Source organism: Panthera leo, chromosome Y, assembly GCF_018350215.1.
Source record: "Panthera leo isolate Ple1 chromosome Y, P.leo_Ple1_pat1.1, whole genome shotgun sequence".
In the NCBI taxonomy this organism is placed as follows: Eukaryota; Metazoa; Chordata; class Mammalia; order Carnivora; family Felidae; genus Panthera; species Panthera leo.
In genome coordinates, this window is record NC_056697.1 from 1,680,992 (window position 1) to 1,699,102 (window position 18,111).

The 18,111-nt window shown below is 46.8% G+C and overlaps 1 protein-coding gene across 1 annotated transcript; it reads right to left on the reverse strand.

Annotated features, from left to right (window-relative positions):
- Positions 1-818: 818 nt before the first annotated feature.
- On the reverse strand, positions 819-17,059 carry ARSL (arylsulfatase L). The gene is made up of 10 exons (XM_042926560.1): positions 17,020-17,059; positions 15,680-15,829; positions 14,790-14,911; positions 13,460-13,582; positions 10,486-10,909; positions 8,926-9,062; positions 7,228-7,362; positions 6,353-6,515; positions 4,034-4,155; positions 819-1,260 (listed from the first exon to the last, which is right to left on the reverse strand). Exons 1-10 carry the CDS (start codon positions 17,040-17,042, stop codon positions 902-904), a joined length of 1,758 nt encoding a protein of 585 aa, XP_042782494.1. The 5' UTR covers positions 17,043-17,059; the 3' UTR covers positions 819-901.
- Between the last annotated feature and the right edge of the window lie 1,052 nt (positions 17,060-18,111).

Sequence of the window (18,111 nt, forward strand, 5' to 3'; positions counted from 1 at the left end):
TAGTTCCCGTGTTATCCTTCCAGCTCAGTTCTGCATTTGGGGCCGATAGGAATTGGGAATGAACGTTCCCCGCTAGCTTGGGAGTGGGCCTAGTTTGCCCTACTGCCCGCGCCTTGCTGGGGGGCTTCCGGCCTGCAGAGCTTTGAAAGAATACATTTCTGTGGTTTAAGCTGCGTCCTCCGTGGTTCCTCGCAGATGCTGGGCTCAGGGGAGGGTCACAGGCGGGGACTAGGTGTCTGTGTGTGTGCACCCACAGGTAGTTGCGCACGGAGTCTGGAGTAAAGGCCCCGTCCTGCCGGTGTCCCGTCCTGGGCAGGTGCGGTGCAAAGCCAGCCAGCAAGGGAGGTTGCTCATCGCGCAGGGACCTTCCAACACGGAGCCGAACGACGTGCAATTCTCAGCACAGCCCCCAAACTCTGGGTGTCCCTAAATCACTGGGGCATTTGTTCACCAAGAATAATGATCCGCCTGTGCCCTTTGAACTGGCCCGACTCCCACGTTTTCAGGGTCGTTGATTATATTGGGCGCGCACCTGCTCTTTGCCTGAAAATCTGTTTGGCACGGACCTCCTTTCCGCTGGGACTCGAGCTCTTGATGGGGCCAGAGTGGCCTCGTCTGGGTGACACTGAGGTCTGTGGGTGAAAGTCCCTGGGGTGGGGGTGGGGGGCTCTGCTCCTCCCCACTTCGTTGTGGGTGGTCTGAACACCCCCCCACCCCCCCATGGCTCCTTCTAGCTAGTGGTGACTGCACCCGGCTGCCTCTTCCTTATAACTTCCTGTTTTGAGACGCAAAACTAGGCTGCCCTCACAAATGGATACCTTAACCCGCTAGGGGAGGTTTAATTCCACCAGCAAAGACCTGCAGGGATCTGGAAGGGGGACCTGGTTCTCCCTGGAGGCGCTTATGCTTGGCCGTTTTCCCGATCACACCAGCAGAGGGGAAAAGGGCCACAGCACGGCTGCAGCCAGGGTTTCCAGATGTTTCCCAGCGCGTCCAGCTGCATTGGGACTGGCCTGAGCGTCCGGCGATGCTCCTCCACGGCGCGTGAGATCGTGTCCATCACCCGGTAAAAGGCGGGCTCCGTGTCCGGCGTGAGGGCGTGCGCCTCGGAGGGGTCTCTGGACAGGTCGAAGAGCAGAGGTGGGTCGTGATGGGCCACTTGGTCCCCGAAGCACGGGCAGACCCCTCTCCCGTAGCAGGCGCCAGCTCCATGTGGGTGGAACACTGGGGTCGTGTAGTGGACTTTCCACAGTCTTCCTCCTGAGGGAAGGACACGAATCTCAGAGGGTTGACCTGGAGAAGGAGGATGAGTTGAGGTGGAGACAGAGGACGGGTGTTGGGAGAAGCCCAAGTGTCTGATGCAATGAATGGAGGGGCAGATTGGGCAACTCAATAAAGCTACAAAGGAGTGAGTTCCTTGTGTGGTAGGTAGTTCCAGGCAGGATGCTCAGAGGCTTACAAGGGCACTAGCTGCTCTCATGAAGCTTGCTCCAGGGTGCTGGGCAGCTAGGGAAAGGAAAGGAGGGAGGGAGGGAGGGAGGGAGGAAGAAAGGAGGGGGCAAGCTATAGCAACCAACCTTCCTCTCTGGGAGGGCACCCATCCTAGTTCTGCCTCAGGAAGGGATTTTGAAAGAATAGAAGGAGGGACCGGGGAGGTCGCTGCACTGGCCTCCTGCCCAGAGTTGGGTTGTGCCAGCTGCACAGCCTGTCCTCCCGGCTTCCTGCTGCTCTGGGAGGGAGGCCCCCACGCGTGTATCCCGACAGTGAGTCTGGAGAAGCCATGTGTAACCCAGGGCGGGGGCAGTAGACAGGGGGCGTATTCCCAACGTTCAAGCCTCTTCAACAGCACCCTCCCTCACTGGCTTCCCAGAATCACCCTCTGTCTACTGACCTTGAAAAAACATTGAGATATTCGCCCAGTTACTGTGAGATGAGAGGTCATTAACGGGCAGCCACAATGTAAAAGAACAAACTTGAGCCTGGACATAGATTACAATAATATGGAAAATAATGGATGAAAAGGGAGGGACGTTTAAAGAAAACAGTCTAGGGGCACCTGGGTGGTTTAATCAGTTAAGTGTCTGACTTCAGCGCTCATGATCTCACGGTCATGGATTTGAACCCGTCATTGGGTTTGCTGCTGTCACTGCAGAGCCCTCTTCAGATCCTGCCCCCCTCTCTCTCTGCCCTACTCCTGCTCACTCTCTCTCTCTCTCTCTCAAAAATAAATAAATATTTTAAAACTGTGTATGTTATAGGGGGCACCTGGGTGGCTCAGTCAGTTAGGCGTCCAACTTTGGCTCACGTCACAAACTCACAGTTCACGAGTTGGAGCCCCGTGTCGGGCTCTGGACTGACAGCTTGGAGCCTAGAGCCTGTTTCAGATTATGTTTCTTCTTGTCTCTCTGTCCCTCCTCCGCTCACACTCTGTCTCTCTCTCTCCAAAAAATGCTAAACACTCAAACACTAAACACTAAAAAAAAAAAAAAAAAAAAATCTATGGTAACTTCCTCAAATAAGGGAGACCCCAAGAGGTATTCCTTCACCCTTGATTCCAATGGCTGGAGACTTCTAGAGGATGGTTTTGAGGAATGGAAAGATAACAGTTAAATCACAAGAAGGATACAGTCCTTCCCAAACAGTGGAGGAAGAAAAGAAACACAAAACCTATGCAGTCATAAAGTCACAAATCCAATCAATCCATAGGGCAAATCCAAAGGAGAGGAGAAAATGTCAAGGCACAGAAGAGTAATAGAAGGGAAATAGAAATGAAGAAAAGTAACTCAAATGAATGAAACCCTGTTACCAGAAGACAAAGGTGGCAGCAGAAATCAATTGTGTGTAAAATTCAAAACTAACAGTTCTACAGTAAATGCAAGAGCTGAATTAAACAAAAAATTTCTAACAATGGAAAACCTTTAGCAATGCCACTTAAGTGATGATGGAGATCAGATGCATAGAAATATGGAGGCAATTAAAATACAATGAGGGGCGCCTGGGTGGCACAGTCGGTTAAGCGTCCGACTTCAGCCAGGTCACGATCTCGCGGTCCGTGAGTTCGAGCCCCGCGTCAGGCTCTGGGCTGATGGCTCGGAGCCTGGAGCCTGTTTCCGATTCTGTGTCTCCCTCTCTCTCTGCCCCTCCCCCGTTCATGCTCTGTCTCTCTCTGTCCCAAAAATAAATAAAAAATGTTGGAAAAAAAAACATTTAAAAAAAAAAAAAAATACAATGAAATTAGTAGGGATGGGAACAATGTGCTTGATGAAATCAATATTTTTTAAACAAAAAGACTAAGTAGAGGGGCATAATGTGACTCAGTCAGGAAAATCTGATATTGTAAAGATAACCAACCTTCTCTCAGAGTCAGTTTATACATGGGATGCAGAGCCAAATCATAGTCCCATCGGATTAAAAAAAAAAATCTTGCAGTGGACCCTGAGTGGCTCAGCTGGTTGAGCATCCAACTTCAGCTCAGGTCATGATCGCATGGTTCGTGAGTTCGAGCCCCACACCGGGTTTGCTGCTGTTAATGCAGAGCCCACTTTGGATCCTCTGTCCGCTCCCCTGCTTGCACTCTCTCTCAAAAATAAATAGTTATAAAAAAAATAAACAGTAAAAAAAAGCCCTTGCAAATGATTTTAGACTTCTTTTAAAAGGCCAGTTGGGCCAAAATAGCCCAGGAAGTTTTGAAATGCAAAAATTATTTGGTATGCATGTTGCTGCTTATATCATAAACTTGTGATTCTTACGAGGATGAAATCATGTCGTTGAGATAAGGTGGTTGGGACAGGTGGAGACCAATGTAGGTTAAGAGCACAGGTTTCAAAGATGAGAGGCAGACTAGAACACCTGTGTTCTGGAAGGCCAAATGAAATCCCCTAAACAATGGTACTATGGTGATAAGGTGACTGACCGCTTGCATCCGGAAGCTGTGAGGGGAAAATACTGTCAAGAGAGGGATAATAAGGGCTCATGTGAAGCAGAGCCATGGGAGTACAAGCCAAGACATGACTCCGTGTTCCAGAGAACTCACCGTCACGTTGGTGCCAGCGGGCTGCGTGCAGAAAATTCTCGCAGTAATGCAGCAGGAATTCGTGATCCGAGTGCTGTGCTGTCCCCAGCAGCAAGGGCAGCATGTCCCGGCCATCAATCACCCTGCAGACGAGGAGCACAGGGACTCAGGGGTGCAGCAAGGATGCACGGAAGGCATGCTCGAGCCTTAGCAAGTTTAGGGAAGCACTGGGACAGGTGCCTCCATTCTTTGTCTGCCAACATCACCTTTGGCTAAAGTATCCCCAAGGATCCAGCTATTACCAGACCGACCTTGTTAGGAATGCAAACGTAAGCCGAAGGTTCTGTGACCTGACTCTTTGGTTTTATACTGTACTGGGTTCTAAGCCATTGCAGCCTACGGTGCATTCATCAAGACTGAGTACCATTTCCTTGCCTGCCGCTCGTCCTGCTTTTGTGTTCCCTCCCCTAGCCCCACCTGTTGGGTTTTCCTCCCTCTTCCCTTCCTTGTCTTCTCCGGTTTCCAAGGTGTGACTCCATCCCACTCAGGACGAGGTCTTCTAGGGACTCCGGTTCCATTTTCTCCACACTTTGTAGGAGACAGCTGAAACCCACTACTTGTGATTTGCAGGGATGGCCCTGAGCATTTGATGTCCTAGTGACGGGGTCCACTGCTTCAGGGTGGGAAACAGGTCTGTGTTTCTTTGGGACTTGCCCACCACTCCTAAAGCGGTAAAGTTGCGTGGATGTATCGGGCCATTAACTTTCCCCATACTTGAAGGTAATCAAATGACTTTATGGACAACTGCAGCGATCTTTCTTGATTTTTCTTAATTGTCTTGATTACTTTTCAGAATCTTGTGGGTCATATGTAAATCACCGATACTGAGGATAGGTTTTGACAGATGCCCATGGAAAGGGGATCTTTTTCTCTAGTTTCATTAATGTTCTTCATCGTGTTTATATACACATAAACATATATATATCTTTATATATATTCTTATACACACACACACATATATATAATATATAGTACTGGTTTTGTACATGTGTGTATCCTTATATATATCCATATATACACACACATATAATATATAACATTGGTTTTGTGTGTATATATACACACACATATATATACACATAAATACATGTGTATATCGTTATATATCCATATATATACACACATATATATAACATAAATATATGCATTATATGGCTGCATTTCTTTTTTCATCTAGTGAAACACATTTGCAATATACATGTCAAATTTTTATTTTTAAAGCAAATGATAAATTAGAAATTAATTTAAAGATTAGCACCCAGTTAGAAAAAAAAAAAAAAAAAATCAACCAGAGATATGATATTCAATGCAAGAAAAAACAGAAGAATGTTGACTAAAGGTATGAAATACTCAACCTCTCCAGGGATAAAATGGTGGAAATTATAATACACACATATATGTATATTTGTATACACACATATGAGTAATTTTATATAAATTACCTGTACAAAATTTACATTTATCTTAGCTCTGTTATGTTTTAAAGTAGACATCTCGCATATGTCTGCTTGTGGTTCCTAAGGAAAATTTTGACAAAATACACGAAGAGATTTATCTGTAAACGGCCATACGCTTTGACTCAGGAATTCACCTTCTAGGGGATTCTTAATAAGGAGGTAATCATGACAGACAATAACATGATAAGACAGTATTTTTTTTAAAGCGAGGCTAAAAATTATAAGGGGATGGTTGAAAGAAAATACCATGAAGGCATTAAATTTTTTGTCTGTTCAGAAAGATGTCTAAATATATATGTTTTTACATGAATATGCATAAAATATGGAAAACGTATCTAAATCATAGATAGATCGACATGATATATATCAATTTATAATTGTATGAGAATCATATATTTCTTATATTTTTGCATCATTATGATTATATGATTATATACATAATTAATTAGATTATGAAATAATATTATTTTCTATTTCCCCAAAAAGTCTCTATAATTATTAAGACAAAACAATTGGAATCTGTACAAAATCTCTACCACACTACATGAAAAGTAATTTCCCACGATGAATTGTTAGATTTTTTCAATGGCCACCATAATAACATGGCTCCACTTATGAATCAGGAGAAGGGAAATAAACATTCTGTGTATCAAATGAAGCGGACAGCTGATCCTAATAGCTCATAACGGGGGGCCTGGAGTGTTTTCCCAGAAACTGGTATCACGGGCATGTCACGCAATGCAGAAGTGACAATGACATTTCACATACACGTTTGTCTGCATGCAAAACTGAGCTGCTTGAGTTTCCTTGGGCTGTTAGGTACCTGTCCTGGGGCACCTCACCGCCCCCCAGCTGGACCACGGTGGGGAAAACATCCATCAGGCTGGTGGGCTCGTGGATCACTCGGCCGACCGGCAGCACCCCAGGCCACCGGAAGATCCCCGGGACGCGGATCCCGCCTTCCCAGCCCCCCATCCCTTTGCCACCTGTGTGTAAACACGAACAGAAAAGAATGTGATCGGGCCGTATTTTTTTGGCAGTGTGTTTTACAATCCTTGGGGTACATCTGATAATGATGTGTCTGTGGTTGATAGCATTCTAGTTTGCATATGATGTGGCCACCACGGGTACCCACCCTCCTTGGATGCATTGCCTAATTCCTGAGTCCCTCCCTCAATCAATGGGTAATCAAACTGTGGCCCCTCCACACAGTGGAAGCTTAGCCATAAAAAGGAACACGGCACTGACACGTGCCACGATGTGGGCGGACCTGGGAGAGGCATCGTGCTCGCTGAAAGAAGCCAGTTGTCAAGGACCACGTACTGCACGATTCCATTTACATGAACTGGTTAGAAGAGGCAAACAGAGAAAGAGTTGGCGGTTGCCAGGGGCTGGGCACAGGGAGGACCCGGGAATGACTGCACATGGGTACTGAGTTTCTTTCTGAGGAATTGACCGTGTTTTGCGATTGAGCGGTGGTGATGTTTTCATAATTCTGTGATTCTACCGAAACCACAGCGTTGTGCAAAAGAAAAAAAAAAATCAAGTTTCAGTATGACAAATTATACTTTCTACCCTGAATAGAAAGGCAGAGTCTCTGGTGACTCTCTTGACATGCATGGCCTCATTCCAAGGGAAGGGTGGGGAACTGTAGGGTGGAGATAAAGACCAGACACAAGGATCTGGGACTCTCCCTACCTTTATAGATTCCATTAGAGCCGCCATACTGGTTGTTTCGGAGTCGAGACTCTAAAGATCCCCCATGATCCGACGTAAAATAAACCAGGGTGCTGTTGGTCAAGCCTTCCGTGTCCAAAGTATCAAGGATCTTCCCTGCAAACAATAGACGGCATGTGAGCCAGTCAAAAGGGAAGGCCGTCTTAAACCAAAGTCTTCCGTGCGTGGTGGAGTATTTTGGAACTCTCCATGAGAATAAGCCTTTAGTGTTAGCACATGAATGGGAGCGAACGCCAGTGTAGTCATGCTATTCTGAGCATCACCGACCCAAGGTTCATATACACCCTCGGATGCACCCCATTCTGTTTCCAACATGCTTCAGGCAAGCTACACAGAATATATTGCATAGGAAGAAAAATAGCAAAAATTTAAAAAGGAGGCAAAAGAAGATTATGGAGTCAACCATGCTTCCATTAAACAAAAACGAAAAACGAAAAACAGGGGACACCTGGGTGGCTCAGTCGCTTAAGCATCCAACTTCAGCTCAGGTCATGTTCTCACGGTTCATGGGTTCAAGCCCTACGTCCAGCTCTGTGCTGACAGCTCGGAGCCTGGAGCCTGCTTCGGATTCTGTGTCTCCCTCTATTTCTCTGGCCCTCCCCCTGTTCATGCTCTGTCTCTCTCCGTCTCAAAAATAAATAAATGTTTAAGATTTTTTTTTTAAATGATCATACTGTGGTTTGGTTGTGTTTGAAATTGGAGCACAGAGGCACTAAGGCTATAGAAAAGATTCCTTAAATGTACCTTGGGTTCCTTATCTTGATGGACTTAGGGGGTTCTTAGCTCTGTACTGTAGAATTTCAGATTCTATCACTCAGTAAGTGTTGGAGTACATACACCTGCACATGCATTCATTTAGCAGATTTTCCCCCAACCGTGAATGGTGAATTCCATTTTCAACACTCAATATCCAGGGTGCCTGGGTGGCTCAGTTGGTTGGCCATCCGACTCTGGATTTTCCAGTCATTTTTCATCTTTTCCACACAAGGACCGTAGTGGTAGTGGTGAATGAGTTCGCCCTGAAGAAAATGGCATCACAAAGTCCCACGGGGGGACGCGATGTGACATCAATCTTTGCCTACAGGTCTCACAACCGTCACTATTTTCTCCAACAGTTCATTCAAGTCATACATTTTCCTCCAAGGTGATGTTTTCGGCGAATTTCTTAAAGTACGTTTTCTCCTAAAATCTGATTCCCATCATTCTGCATCTCTTGGCCCTCTCCGTCCACCGGCGCGTCAGCCCGAGGGGACCCGAATCCTCGTGTGAGGAGCAGGGAAGTGTGTGTGTGTGTGTGTGTGTGTGTGTGTGTATCCATGTACTCATGGGACAAATGTGCCCTTTCTGTCATTCCGGGCATCATTCCAAACGCAGGGGATGCACTGGGAGAACAGGGCAAGACAATCCTACCCCATGGGGATTTTAAGCTCTGTTCTCCTGGGGGAAAATCCAACATCAACCCACCTAAGACAGTGTGACGAGAAGAAACAAAGCCATCAGAGAGATGAAAAGGCTACAATCGCTCGCAGCCTTCTTGTGCAATGAGATCGCACTGTTCACACTGCCTCTTCCGTCTGTAGTCTGCATTTATCTCCTTTCCTGCTGCTGTTTCCGGAGAAGCAACCATCCAGTCTGCACGGGGAAAAGGCACTTACTTACCCAGCATCCAGTCCATCTCTTCCGTGTTATCCCCGTACAGCCCGTGGACACTCTTCCCGCGGAACTTCTCGGTGGTGATCAGAGGGGTGTGCACGTGTAGAAAGGACACAAAGAGGAGGAAAGGTGTTTGCTTGTTTCTGAGAATAAATAACACGACTGGGTTTACTTTTACGTAAAGCAGAGACCGAGGCCTTAGAAGACGCAAAATAGGGATCTAGATCGTCATGTCCTTAAAGAAGTCTACCTGCTAGTGTTTAATGTGATGGCGTCACCCTTCTAAAGTCTGTTGAGGGGCGCCTGGCGGGCTCAGTTGGTTGAGCGTCTGACTCTGGCTCAGGTCATGATCTCACGGTTTCTGACTTCGAGTCCCACATCGGGCTCTGTGCTGACAGCTCAGAGCCCACTTTGGATCCTCTCTCTTGCTTTCTCTCTTCCCCTCCCTTGCTGGTTCTCTCTCTCTCAAAAAGAAATGAAGAAACTTAAAAAATGGCACAGATATGACACGTATTTTTTTTCCTGGTTTTTAGCAGTTTATAGGTGTATGTGCCTCTGGATCTGAAGGTAAGACAATTCCAGGTGGCTGGAGTTTACTTAATTCAGTTATTTATTTCAGTCAATTATGTCGGTATAGGTTCCCACCTCAATCCTTAGTGTATAGGATAAAGTGATATTGCATATTTGGCTTTCTTTTTTTTTTAAGTTTTATTGTTAAGTAATCTCTATATACAACGTGGGGCTCAAACTCACAACCCCATGATCAAGAGTCCCATGCTCTACAGACAGAGACACCTGGGCTTCCCTAGCTCACTTTATTGTAACAACACAGCATAGGATACATATAGCACACAAAACAATGTGTTGATCGACTCTTCATGTGATCAGTAAAACTTCCAGTCAACAATAGGCTATTAACAGTTACGTTTTGGGAGAGTCAAAGTTATTCGTGATTTTCCTCAGCACATGGTATGGGCGTCTCAAAAGCCCCACGTTGTTCCAGGTCAACTGTACTGTCAACATCATTTCAGACTCACGTTAGGCACTTCCATGAAAAGAATGTTCTGGAACATGATCACAACCTCATCACCACCAAGTGAACTGGGGTTCACCAGGGGTCCCCCTGCCCCCACTTTACTGGAACACCCTTGGGGAGCATAGAAACCACCTCTGTTTGGCATAGCTTTTCATCAAGTCCCTCTGGGCTCTGACACAGTAAGTTCCTTGTTACTCAAACTCACATTTAGCATAGAGTTACCAAGAGGACAATGTAGTTCTGATGATAGAGCTTTAAAAATATTTAGAATTTATTGTAAATCTACGGGTGTTTCAGTTTGTTTTGTTAGTTAAATACGGCCGGTGGTGATCAGCGGGTGCTTACGCAATGGGACTGACTCAAGTGGGGCTCAACTGAACATCATCTATGACACAGTTTACCAAAAACGTCTTTCTGGGCTACGGTGATTTCACTGGTCTTATCCTCATTATAGAAAAAGACTTTTCAAAATGCATTTTCACCATGGACCAGAGCCCTAGGATGAAGCCAACCCTTCCTTGGATGCTCACCTTTGGATGAAGGACGAGACCTCTTTGAGAATAAGAGACGTCGTCCTTGGAAAGTGCATGGGTTGCTCAGTGATGGTGTGGTTTCTCATCAGAAAGCAGTCTGCGTGAACAATCAGGGCTCCCAGGAAATACGAGGTCGTGAAGAGTAACATGGCAGCCATGGTTGACCAGATGACTGGAGTCCATGAGCCTGACGTCAGGTGGGTGAGTTTCCCAGCGGTGAGCGTGAGGGCAGCCAAGGCCATGATTTGGAAGCAGACGTTGAGTTTCCGCTCCATACCTGCACGCTTCTCTGACAGCTCCCAGCGGATGCAGTCTCCCATCATGGAAAACGGCATTCCGTAGAAATGGTCGAATCCGTGGTTGAGAGGGTGGTGGCAGTGGTCGTTGGAAGATTCACAGTTGAGACCCAGGTGCCATTTCCCTGAAAGGCAAAATAGTTGGGTCATTGGTTAGTGGGTACCGTGTGCTCGCCACATTCCAGGCACTCTGCTGGGAGCGGAAAAAGGGCAGGACGGCAGACGGGTGTGAGTAGTGCTCACTGTGATTTGAAGCACAACCTGGACCCGGACCTCATGTGGCAGCGTTAGGGGCCGTATTGTTCCCTAGGCTGCTGTGACGAATTACCATAAACGTGGTTGCTTAAAACAACGGGAATTTGTGCCGTCGTAGTTCTGAGGCCAGAAGCCCGAAATCAAGGGGTGACAGGGTTGTGCTCCACCTGTAGGCTCCACAGGAGCATCTTTCCTGCCTCTTATGTCTTCTGGAGGCTCCAAGTGTTCCTTGACTTGTGGTCATATCCCTTCCATCTCTGCCTCTGGCCATACTGCCTTCTCCCCTTCTGTGTCATCTATCTCTCTACATCTCTCTCTAAAGGACCCTTGTCCTTGCACATAAGACCCACGTGGGTCATCCAGAACAATCTTGTCTTCTCAAGATCCTTATTTTATTTTATTATTTATTTTATTTTTTCATTTGTGAACATAACTGTGATGTTTATTTCATTTATTTTTTAAATTTACATCCAAGTTAGTTAGCATATGGCACAACAGTGATTTCAGGAGTAGATTCCTTAGTGCCCCTTCCCCATTTTTAGCCCATCCCCCCTCCCACACCCCCTTCAGTAACCCTCTGTTTGTTCTCCATATTTAAGAGCCTCTTCTGTTTTGTCCCCCTCCCTGTTTTTATATTATTTTTGTTTCCCTTCCTTTATGTTCATCTATTTTGTCTCTTAAAGTCCTCATATGAGTGAAGTCATATGATATTTCTTTCTCTGACTGACTAATTTCGCTTTAGTTCCATCCAGGTAGTTGCAAATGGCAAGATTTCATTCTTTCTGATTGCTGAGTAATACTCTATTGTATAAATATACTACATATCTTTCTCCATTCATCCATCGATGGCCATTTGGCCTCTTTCCATACTTTGGCTATTGTTGACAGCGCTGCTATAAACATGGGGATGCCTGTGCCCCTTCGAAACTAGGATACACCTGTATCCCTTGGATAAATGCCTACTGGTGCAATTGCTGGGTCGTAGGGTGGTTCTATTTTTAGTTTTTTGAGGAACCTCCATACTGTTTTCCAGAGTGGCTGCACCAGCTGCATTCCCACCAACAATGCAAAAGAGATCCTCTCTCTCCGCGTCCTCGCCAACACCTGTTGTCGCCTGAGTTGTTAATGTTAGCCGTTCTGACAGGTGTGAGGTGATATCAAGATCCTCAACTTAATCACATCTGCAAAGACCCTTTTTCCATAGAAAGTAATATTTTCAGCCTCCAGCATGTAGGACATGATATCTCTGGTGAGCATTATTCAATCTACTGTGCCTGAATTTGCAAAGGTCTCTGGTAGGTCAATAAGGACGGCACAGGATGGTCAGATTGCTCTAGAAAATGCAATCTGGGGGCGCCTGGTTGGCTCAGTCGGTTAAGCATTCGACTTCGGCTCAGGTCACGATCTCGCGGTCCGGGAGTTCGAGCCCCGCGTCGGGCTCTGTGCTGACAGCTCAGAGCCTGGAGCTTGTTTCAGATTCTGTGTCTCCCTCTCTCTGACCCTCCCCCGTTCATGCTCTGTCTCTCTCTGTCTCAAAAATAAATAAATGTTAAAAAAAAAAAAAAGAAAATGCAATCTGCTGTAGTCAGTGGGGAAAAGATTTCTTGACTTTGGGATTGTCCCTCTCTTTGTTAAAGCACTGAAATGATGGTCAGGGTCATGGTGGACATTAGGTTCTACAGAACACAACTGTCAAGTTCAACCAATGACAGGTGTTTAGATTCTCTACTGTCACTACTAGGGTATTGACAAAGAGGCCTGTGTATCTTCCCACCACCCCAAGTGGTGCCTCCCATCCAGAAAACCTCATCAATTTTCCAAGGAATGTTCCATGTGGGTAGACTTCTGTCCCCAAAACAACAAAGAGCCTATCAGATTTGATGTTCAGTGTACCAGGTGGCCTTGCTTTTTTTTTGATCAATAAATGGACTGTTAATAAAAATTATCAGTATAAGATGATAACGATAGTGACAGCTTGGTCCCCTCTCAAGAAACTGCTGTCCCTGATTGTACTTACACATGACATGGTTTGTTGACATACAGAAAAGTAAGCATGGTATTTATGGAAGCAGAGAGGGAATGTACTAAGAGGCACATTTCTAAGCGGAATTTAGGGGGAACGACGTTGTGGAAATTGTTGGTCATTTGGTGACATTAGAAAAGAATTTTCTAATTTTTTTGTGACAGTGCATCAGCAAATAGTATGACATGCTAGATGTTTCATTAAGCGGACATTTCTTGAGCATGTACTTTGCACGAAGCAACCTGCAGGTATTAAGGTCGTTCCCGCATGCACGGAGGGAGCTTTCTGTCCGGTGGACGATCCCAGTGTGTCATGACCATGTAATTTGCAAGCTTTATGGTTGAATATCCTCTTCATATAAAAGTAATGTGATTAATACTTTAAAAACTGCACATACCTATTAGCCCAGTGGCATAGCCTCTGTCCTTTAATATTTTTGCAAACGTTGTCTCGTTGGTCGGGAGCCCTCCAGATACTCCCGTCCACTGAAGAACACGATAACCATTACTGGAAACCATACCTTTGAGGAATCATTTTCAAAGAAATGTTACCATCACACATCGACATTTGCCATTATGGTTAATTTTTCATGTAAAACAGGCAGTGAAAAATTAATTGAACAATTAGCAAAAACACTTAACTGTGCTTCTGTGTGAAGGTTATACACACAAAGAGGATGAAAGGACACAGGAAGGGGAATTAAAATTGGTTTTATAATTTCACCAAACTCTTGATATAACCCAGGGGTTCTCAAACTTGTCTGCACTTTGGAATCATCTGAAAAGCTTCAAACTATTCTGAAACTTGGTCGTCGATCCAGAGAGCTTGATTTCAGTTGGTTGGGGGTGGAATTTGGGGTGGGTTGCAAGACGCCCTAGATGATTCAAATGTGCCAGCAAGGTAGGGAGCCACGGCTATAATTCCTACCAGCCCTGACATACCCAAGGCATGGACGCGAGTGTTCCAAAAGGTAGGTTAAACATTTTTCTGAAGTTCTGAAGTATACAGTTGAAAACCACTGACTTAGAAGGTGCTCTATGCCCCCTAGACCATTTTCACCAATGCAGCTCAGTCTTACTAGGGAAGAACCACCTGGTTCAAAGAGTGAACATAGTTCCCACTGATCACCTTTTGGGGACCTGGCGAATTCTGTCTGAGATTTTCCAAACCTTTGAGAATGCATCTGACTCCGCAGGAGACTAGGGGAACATACGTAGTTCTCGGCCATAACAAAGACAGGTGGGGTGTTTCAGCTTAAGTTGGCCAGGATTCCTTCTTCCCTGGGACATGAGAGGGTGCCAGAGACCCATATACAGGAGGGTCTGTGACAGTTCATTTGATATGTCACATGGCCAGGCCAGTGTCCAGTTATTCAAACATCAGCCCGTTACTTCAGATGGTGCTGCGAAGGCCTTTCAAGATACGGTTGACGTGTACAATCAGTTGGCTTTAACCAAAGGGGAAAACCCTTGATATGGACCTTCTTCGTCCTTAGGGTCCAAGAACATCACACAGACTTCCAACTTTTTGTCTATTCCCTACCGAAACGCCCCATCTGAGTCACGTCATTATCGGTGGGGCTCTATATCTGATGGTAAAACTATGGCGATATCAGATTATTCTCTCCCCACGATACCAGTGGACCCATGCTTTAATACCTGCGTTAGAGGAGTTACAGGGAACACGCTCTTCTCCAGAGCCATGGTGAGACATGAGGGAGAACAGACCTGATCGGAGAGGGTATCTGCCCGTTAAGAAAGCAGCCCTGCTTGGGGTACACACTGACGCGGCCGCGAGGTGCTGGGTGAGCATCACACCATCTCGTGCGAGGCGGTCAATATTTGGAGTCCTGCAGAAGAAACACGAACAGTTTTGTTGCTGAACAAAGACACACATGGGTTTTTTGTCTCCAAGAACTGCTACATATTTCATAGGAAAATCAGCCCATCATCATTTAGCACAGCAAGGTGTTCTTGGGAGTGGCCAAAAGGCAGTGGCCAGAACTTTGGACGTCACGTGAACCATGAGAGGACCTGAAAATTCGACCTCATGGCAGCCGCACGCTGTCGTTGGGACTCGAGGGTGGGATTCAGATGACACTTCCTGGTGTTGGCTGAGTTCAGTGCCCAAGGGCAGTTAGAATGTGACCCAGGTGATGGAGTGAGGTCATTCTACGTGAGACGGGCTAGCGATGACAGGTGAGTGTGGTGAGGTATGTTGGGGTGACGGGGGCATGGATTTGTGTGACCGAAGCAGGGCTTTCCAGAGGGGAGCACGGGGAAAGTCATGCATGATTGGGTAGGCTTGACTTGATGGACGGAAGTGGAGGGTGAGGAAGCCCTGGTGTTTGACTTAGACGCAACACCAATGAATCTTTGGACACTGTCCCTCATGGACTGTGCTGATAGAAACCACGTTTCAAAGTGAAATGAGGAGTCACACGTAGGAGGCATCTGAGCTGGGGTTAGGGCTGGTGAGGGCAGAACGAGGGGCGAGGGGGCGTGGCACGGACGTGTGCGGAATCCGGTCAAGGTCCGGACTGCACACGTCAAAGGTTTGACCCCCTGTCAGTGGGGTTTTCATCGAGACGCCAGAGGACCCGTTCTCAGATCCTTGCCTGATGGTGTCGTTGCCATAGCAGCCAATGTCGCCAATGCCGAAATCGTCTGCCATCAGAAGAAGGATGTTTGGACGTGAACCAAATAGATCCCTGCTGGCGGAGGGCGTCACACCCAGAAGTGCGCCGACTGTCACAGCTAGCCAGGTCCTGCAAGACAAGGCACCAATGAAAGCTTAACGCTGCTTTCCAGTTAAATAGTGACGTTTGTAGGGGCGTCACTAGGGGACTTGGATATTGCATCGTGCTGTGGAAGGGTTTGACTACATTTCTCAGGTATTTGAGTTTTGTTTTAAAGTTGAAAACAATTCACCTTCTGGATGGTTTTTTTATTTTTTTTTTAAATTTATATATTTATTTTGATAGAGCATTATGGAGAGGAAGAGAGAGAGAGGGATGGTTTTTTATTTTTTATTTTTTTTAATTTGTATATTTATTTTGATAGAGAGAGCATTATGGAGAGGAAGAGAGAGAGAGGGAGAGACGGAATCCCAAGCAGGTTCTGCACTGTCCGCACAAGCCTGAGGTGGGGCTTGAACTCCTGAACGGTGAGATCAAGACCTGAGCTGAGATCGAGAGTCGGACGCTCAACTGACTGAGCCACCCAGGTGGCCCTTGATGATTTTATCTGAAGTGTAAACATTTTGTCTTTGGAAGCCCTGGGGTCTGTTATTAGGACTCATACCATGACTGAGGAAAGTCCTTTTTTGTGGCTTGGATCAGGTCCCCAGAACAGCTACAACTCTCTGCCTTTGCCTCTTCCTCGTTTTTCTTTAAACAAGTAAACTGTGTTGAACTTGGGTCTCTGCGGCCCGTTGGTGGGAACTGGGCCACTGAGTCAGGGCCCGAGTCAGGGCAAAAGCTCACCAATGCCATCTGGTGATTCTGAGTCTATGAAAAGTCGCCGTATATTCTAGCATGAATGTGGAACTACCAAAGACTGGCACGGGGCAGGGGGGGGTGGTGCCTTTCCTACCACTATCGCCACCATAACCGGGGCCTCTGTGGGGGCCCTCCTGTTTCTGGAAGTCTCTGTGGGCAGGTGCATATACAGAGGGACAAGCGTGTGCCAATCCCCGGGGCCATGAAATCAACATGGGATCTGAGTCTCCAAAGAAGATTTGCGGTGTGGGCATCCCGGAAAACCAGACGACGCGGTTTGGGGAAAGTGGAATAGAATTCCTTCGAGTGGCTCCCAGATTGCAGAGTGTGGGACAGCGATATAAACCCCAATTACTAGGTGTGCCAGAGCGCTCCATCAGTGCGTCCTGAGCGAGGGGGCGTCAAGAAAGGTAGAGACGCAAACAGAAGACTGGCGACTGCACGTGTTTCTACCTTACCAAGCGTGCTCCAGACGTAACATGTTCTCTTTCCGCTCGTATTTCCTGTAAGAAAGAAGGACGTATGTAATAACGATGTTCAACACGTGAGATAGTACCTACCTATCGAACGGGAAACTTTGATTCGCTTGGATCGTGTCAAGAAAACCTTAAAGCAGCTACCGAAAACTCGTAAGAATGGTCTTCTCTGTCAGAAAGGCTTTAAGGAAGCTGAACGCTGTGTTAAGAATGTGCACCGTGCATCTGTCATGGGCAGGACGATAAATACTTGGGGCTTTTCTGCCCACGTTGCTGCTACCCCTACTCTGCCTTTGGAACGTGACTGGGTGTCACGGACTTCCACTGAAACAACGTTTACAGATCCGGTCAGCTTTGTTCGCCCCACGAACCGTAGATGCCCGGTCTTTTCATTTATTCGTTTGTTTTTAATGCTTATTTATTTTTGAAAGAGAGAAAGACACAGAGTGCGAGTGGGGGAGGGGCCGAGAGGGAGACACAGGATCGGAAGCAGGCTCCAGGCTCCGAGGTGTCATCACAGAGCCCAACATGGGGCTCGAACTCAGAGATGGTGAGATCATGACCTGAGCCAAAGTCGCACGCTCAACCGACTGAGCCACCTAAGAGCCCCTCTCAATTTTTTTTTTTTAAAAGATAAGGACACAGAGAAAGAAAAACCCTTCAATGCAGTGTCTTCCCCGGGTGGGAAGAAATTGCACGCAGCTTCCCGGCTGTCCTCCAGACCCCAGACAGCAAGCCTGCCTTCCCGGCTCTGCCTGGACCTGCTCCCAAAACCAGCTCGCTTTCCGATCTCCGGGATCCCAGCCACGTCCACAGGCTCTGAGACCCGTTCACAATCCCGTCTCCATGCTTCCCCACCTCTGCATGATTTTTCTGGTTCCTTTCAATCTGGTTCCTTTTTGCAATCACCCCAGCGGTGTGTGTGTGTGTGTGTCTGAGAGAGAGAGAGAGGCAGAGAGAGAGAGAGAGAGAGAGATGGGGTGGGGGGGACCAGTCAGTGATACTTTCACGCTTCTGTGGGCTTCCCAGTTACCTGGCTGGCTGTGCTCCGTTGGGGGCCGGGCCGCCTGGACC

Coding starts and splice junctions, on each gene's coding strand:
- ARSL (XM_042926560.1), bottom strand. CDS start 17,042: ATGTTACGTCTGGAGCACGCTTG. Junction 9,063..10,485: donor GTCTCGTCCTTCATCCAAAG/GTGAGCATCCAA, acceptor ATTTATTCTCAG/AAACAAGCAAACACCTTTCC. Junction 4,156..6,352: donor GGTGAGGTGCCCCAGGACAG/GTACCTAACAGC, acceptor CCTCGTCTGCAG/GGTGATTGATGGCCGGGACA.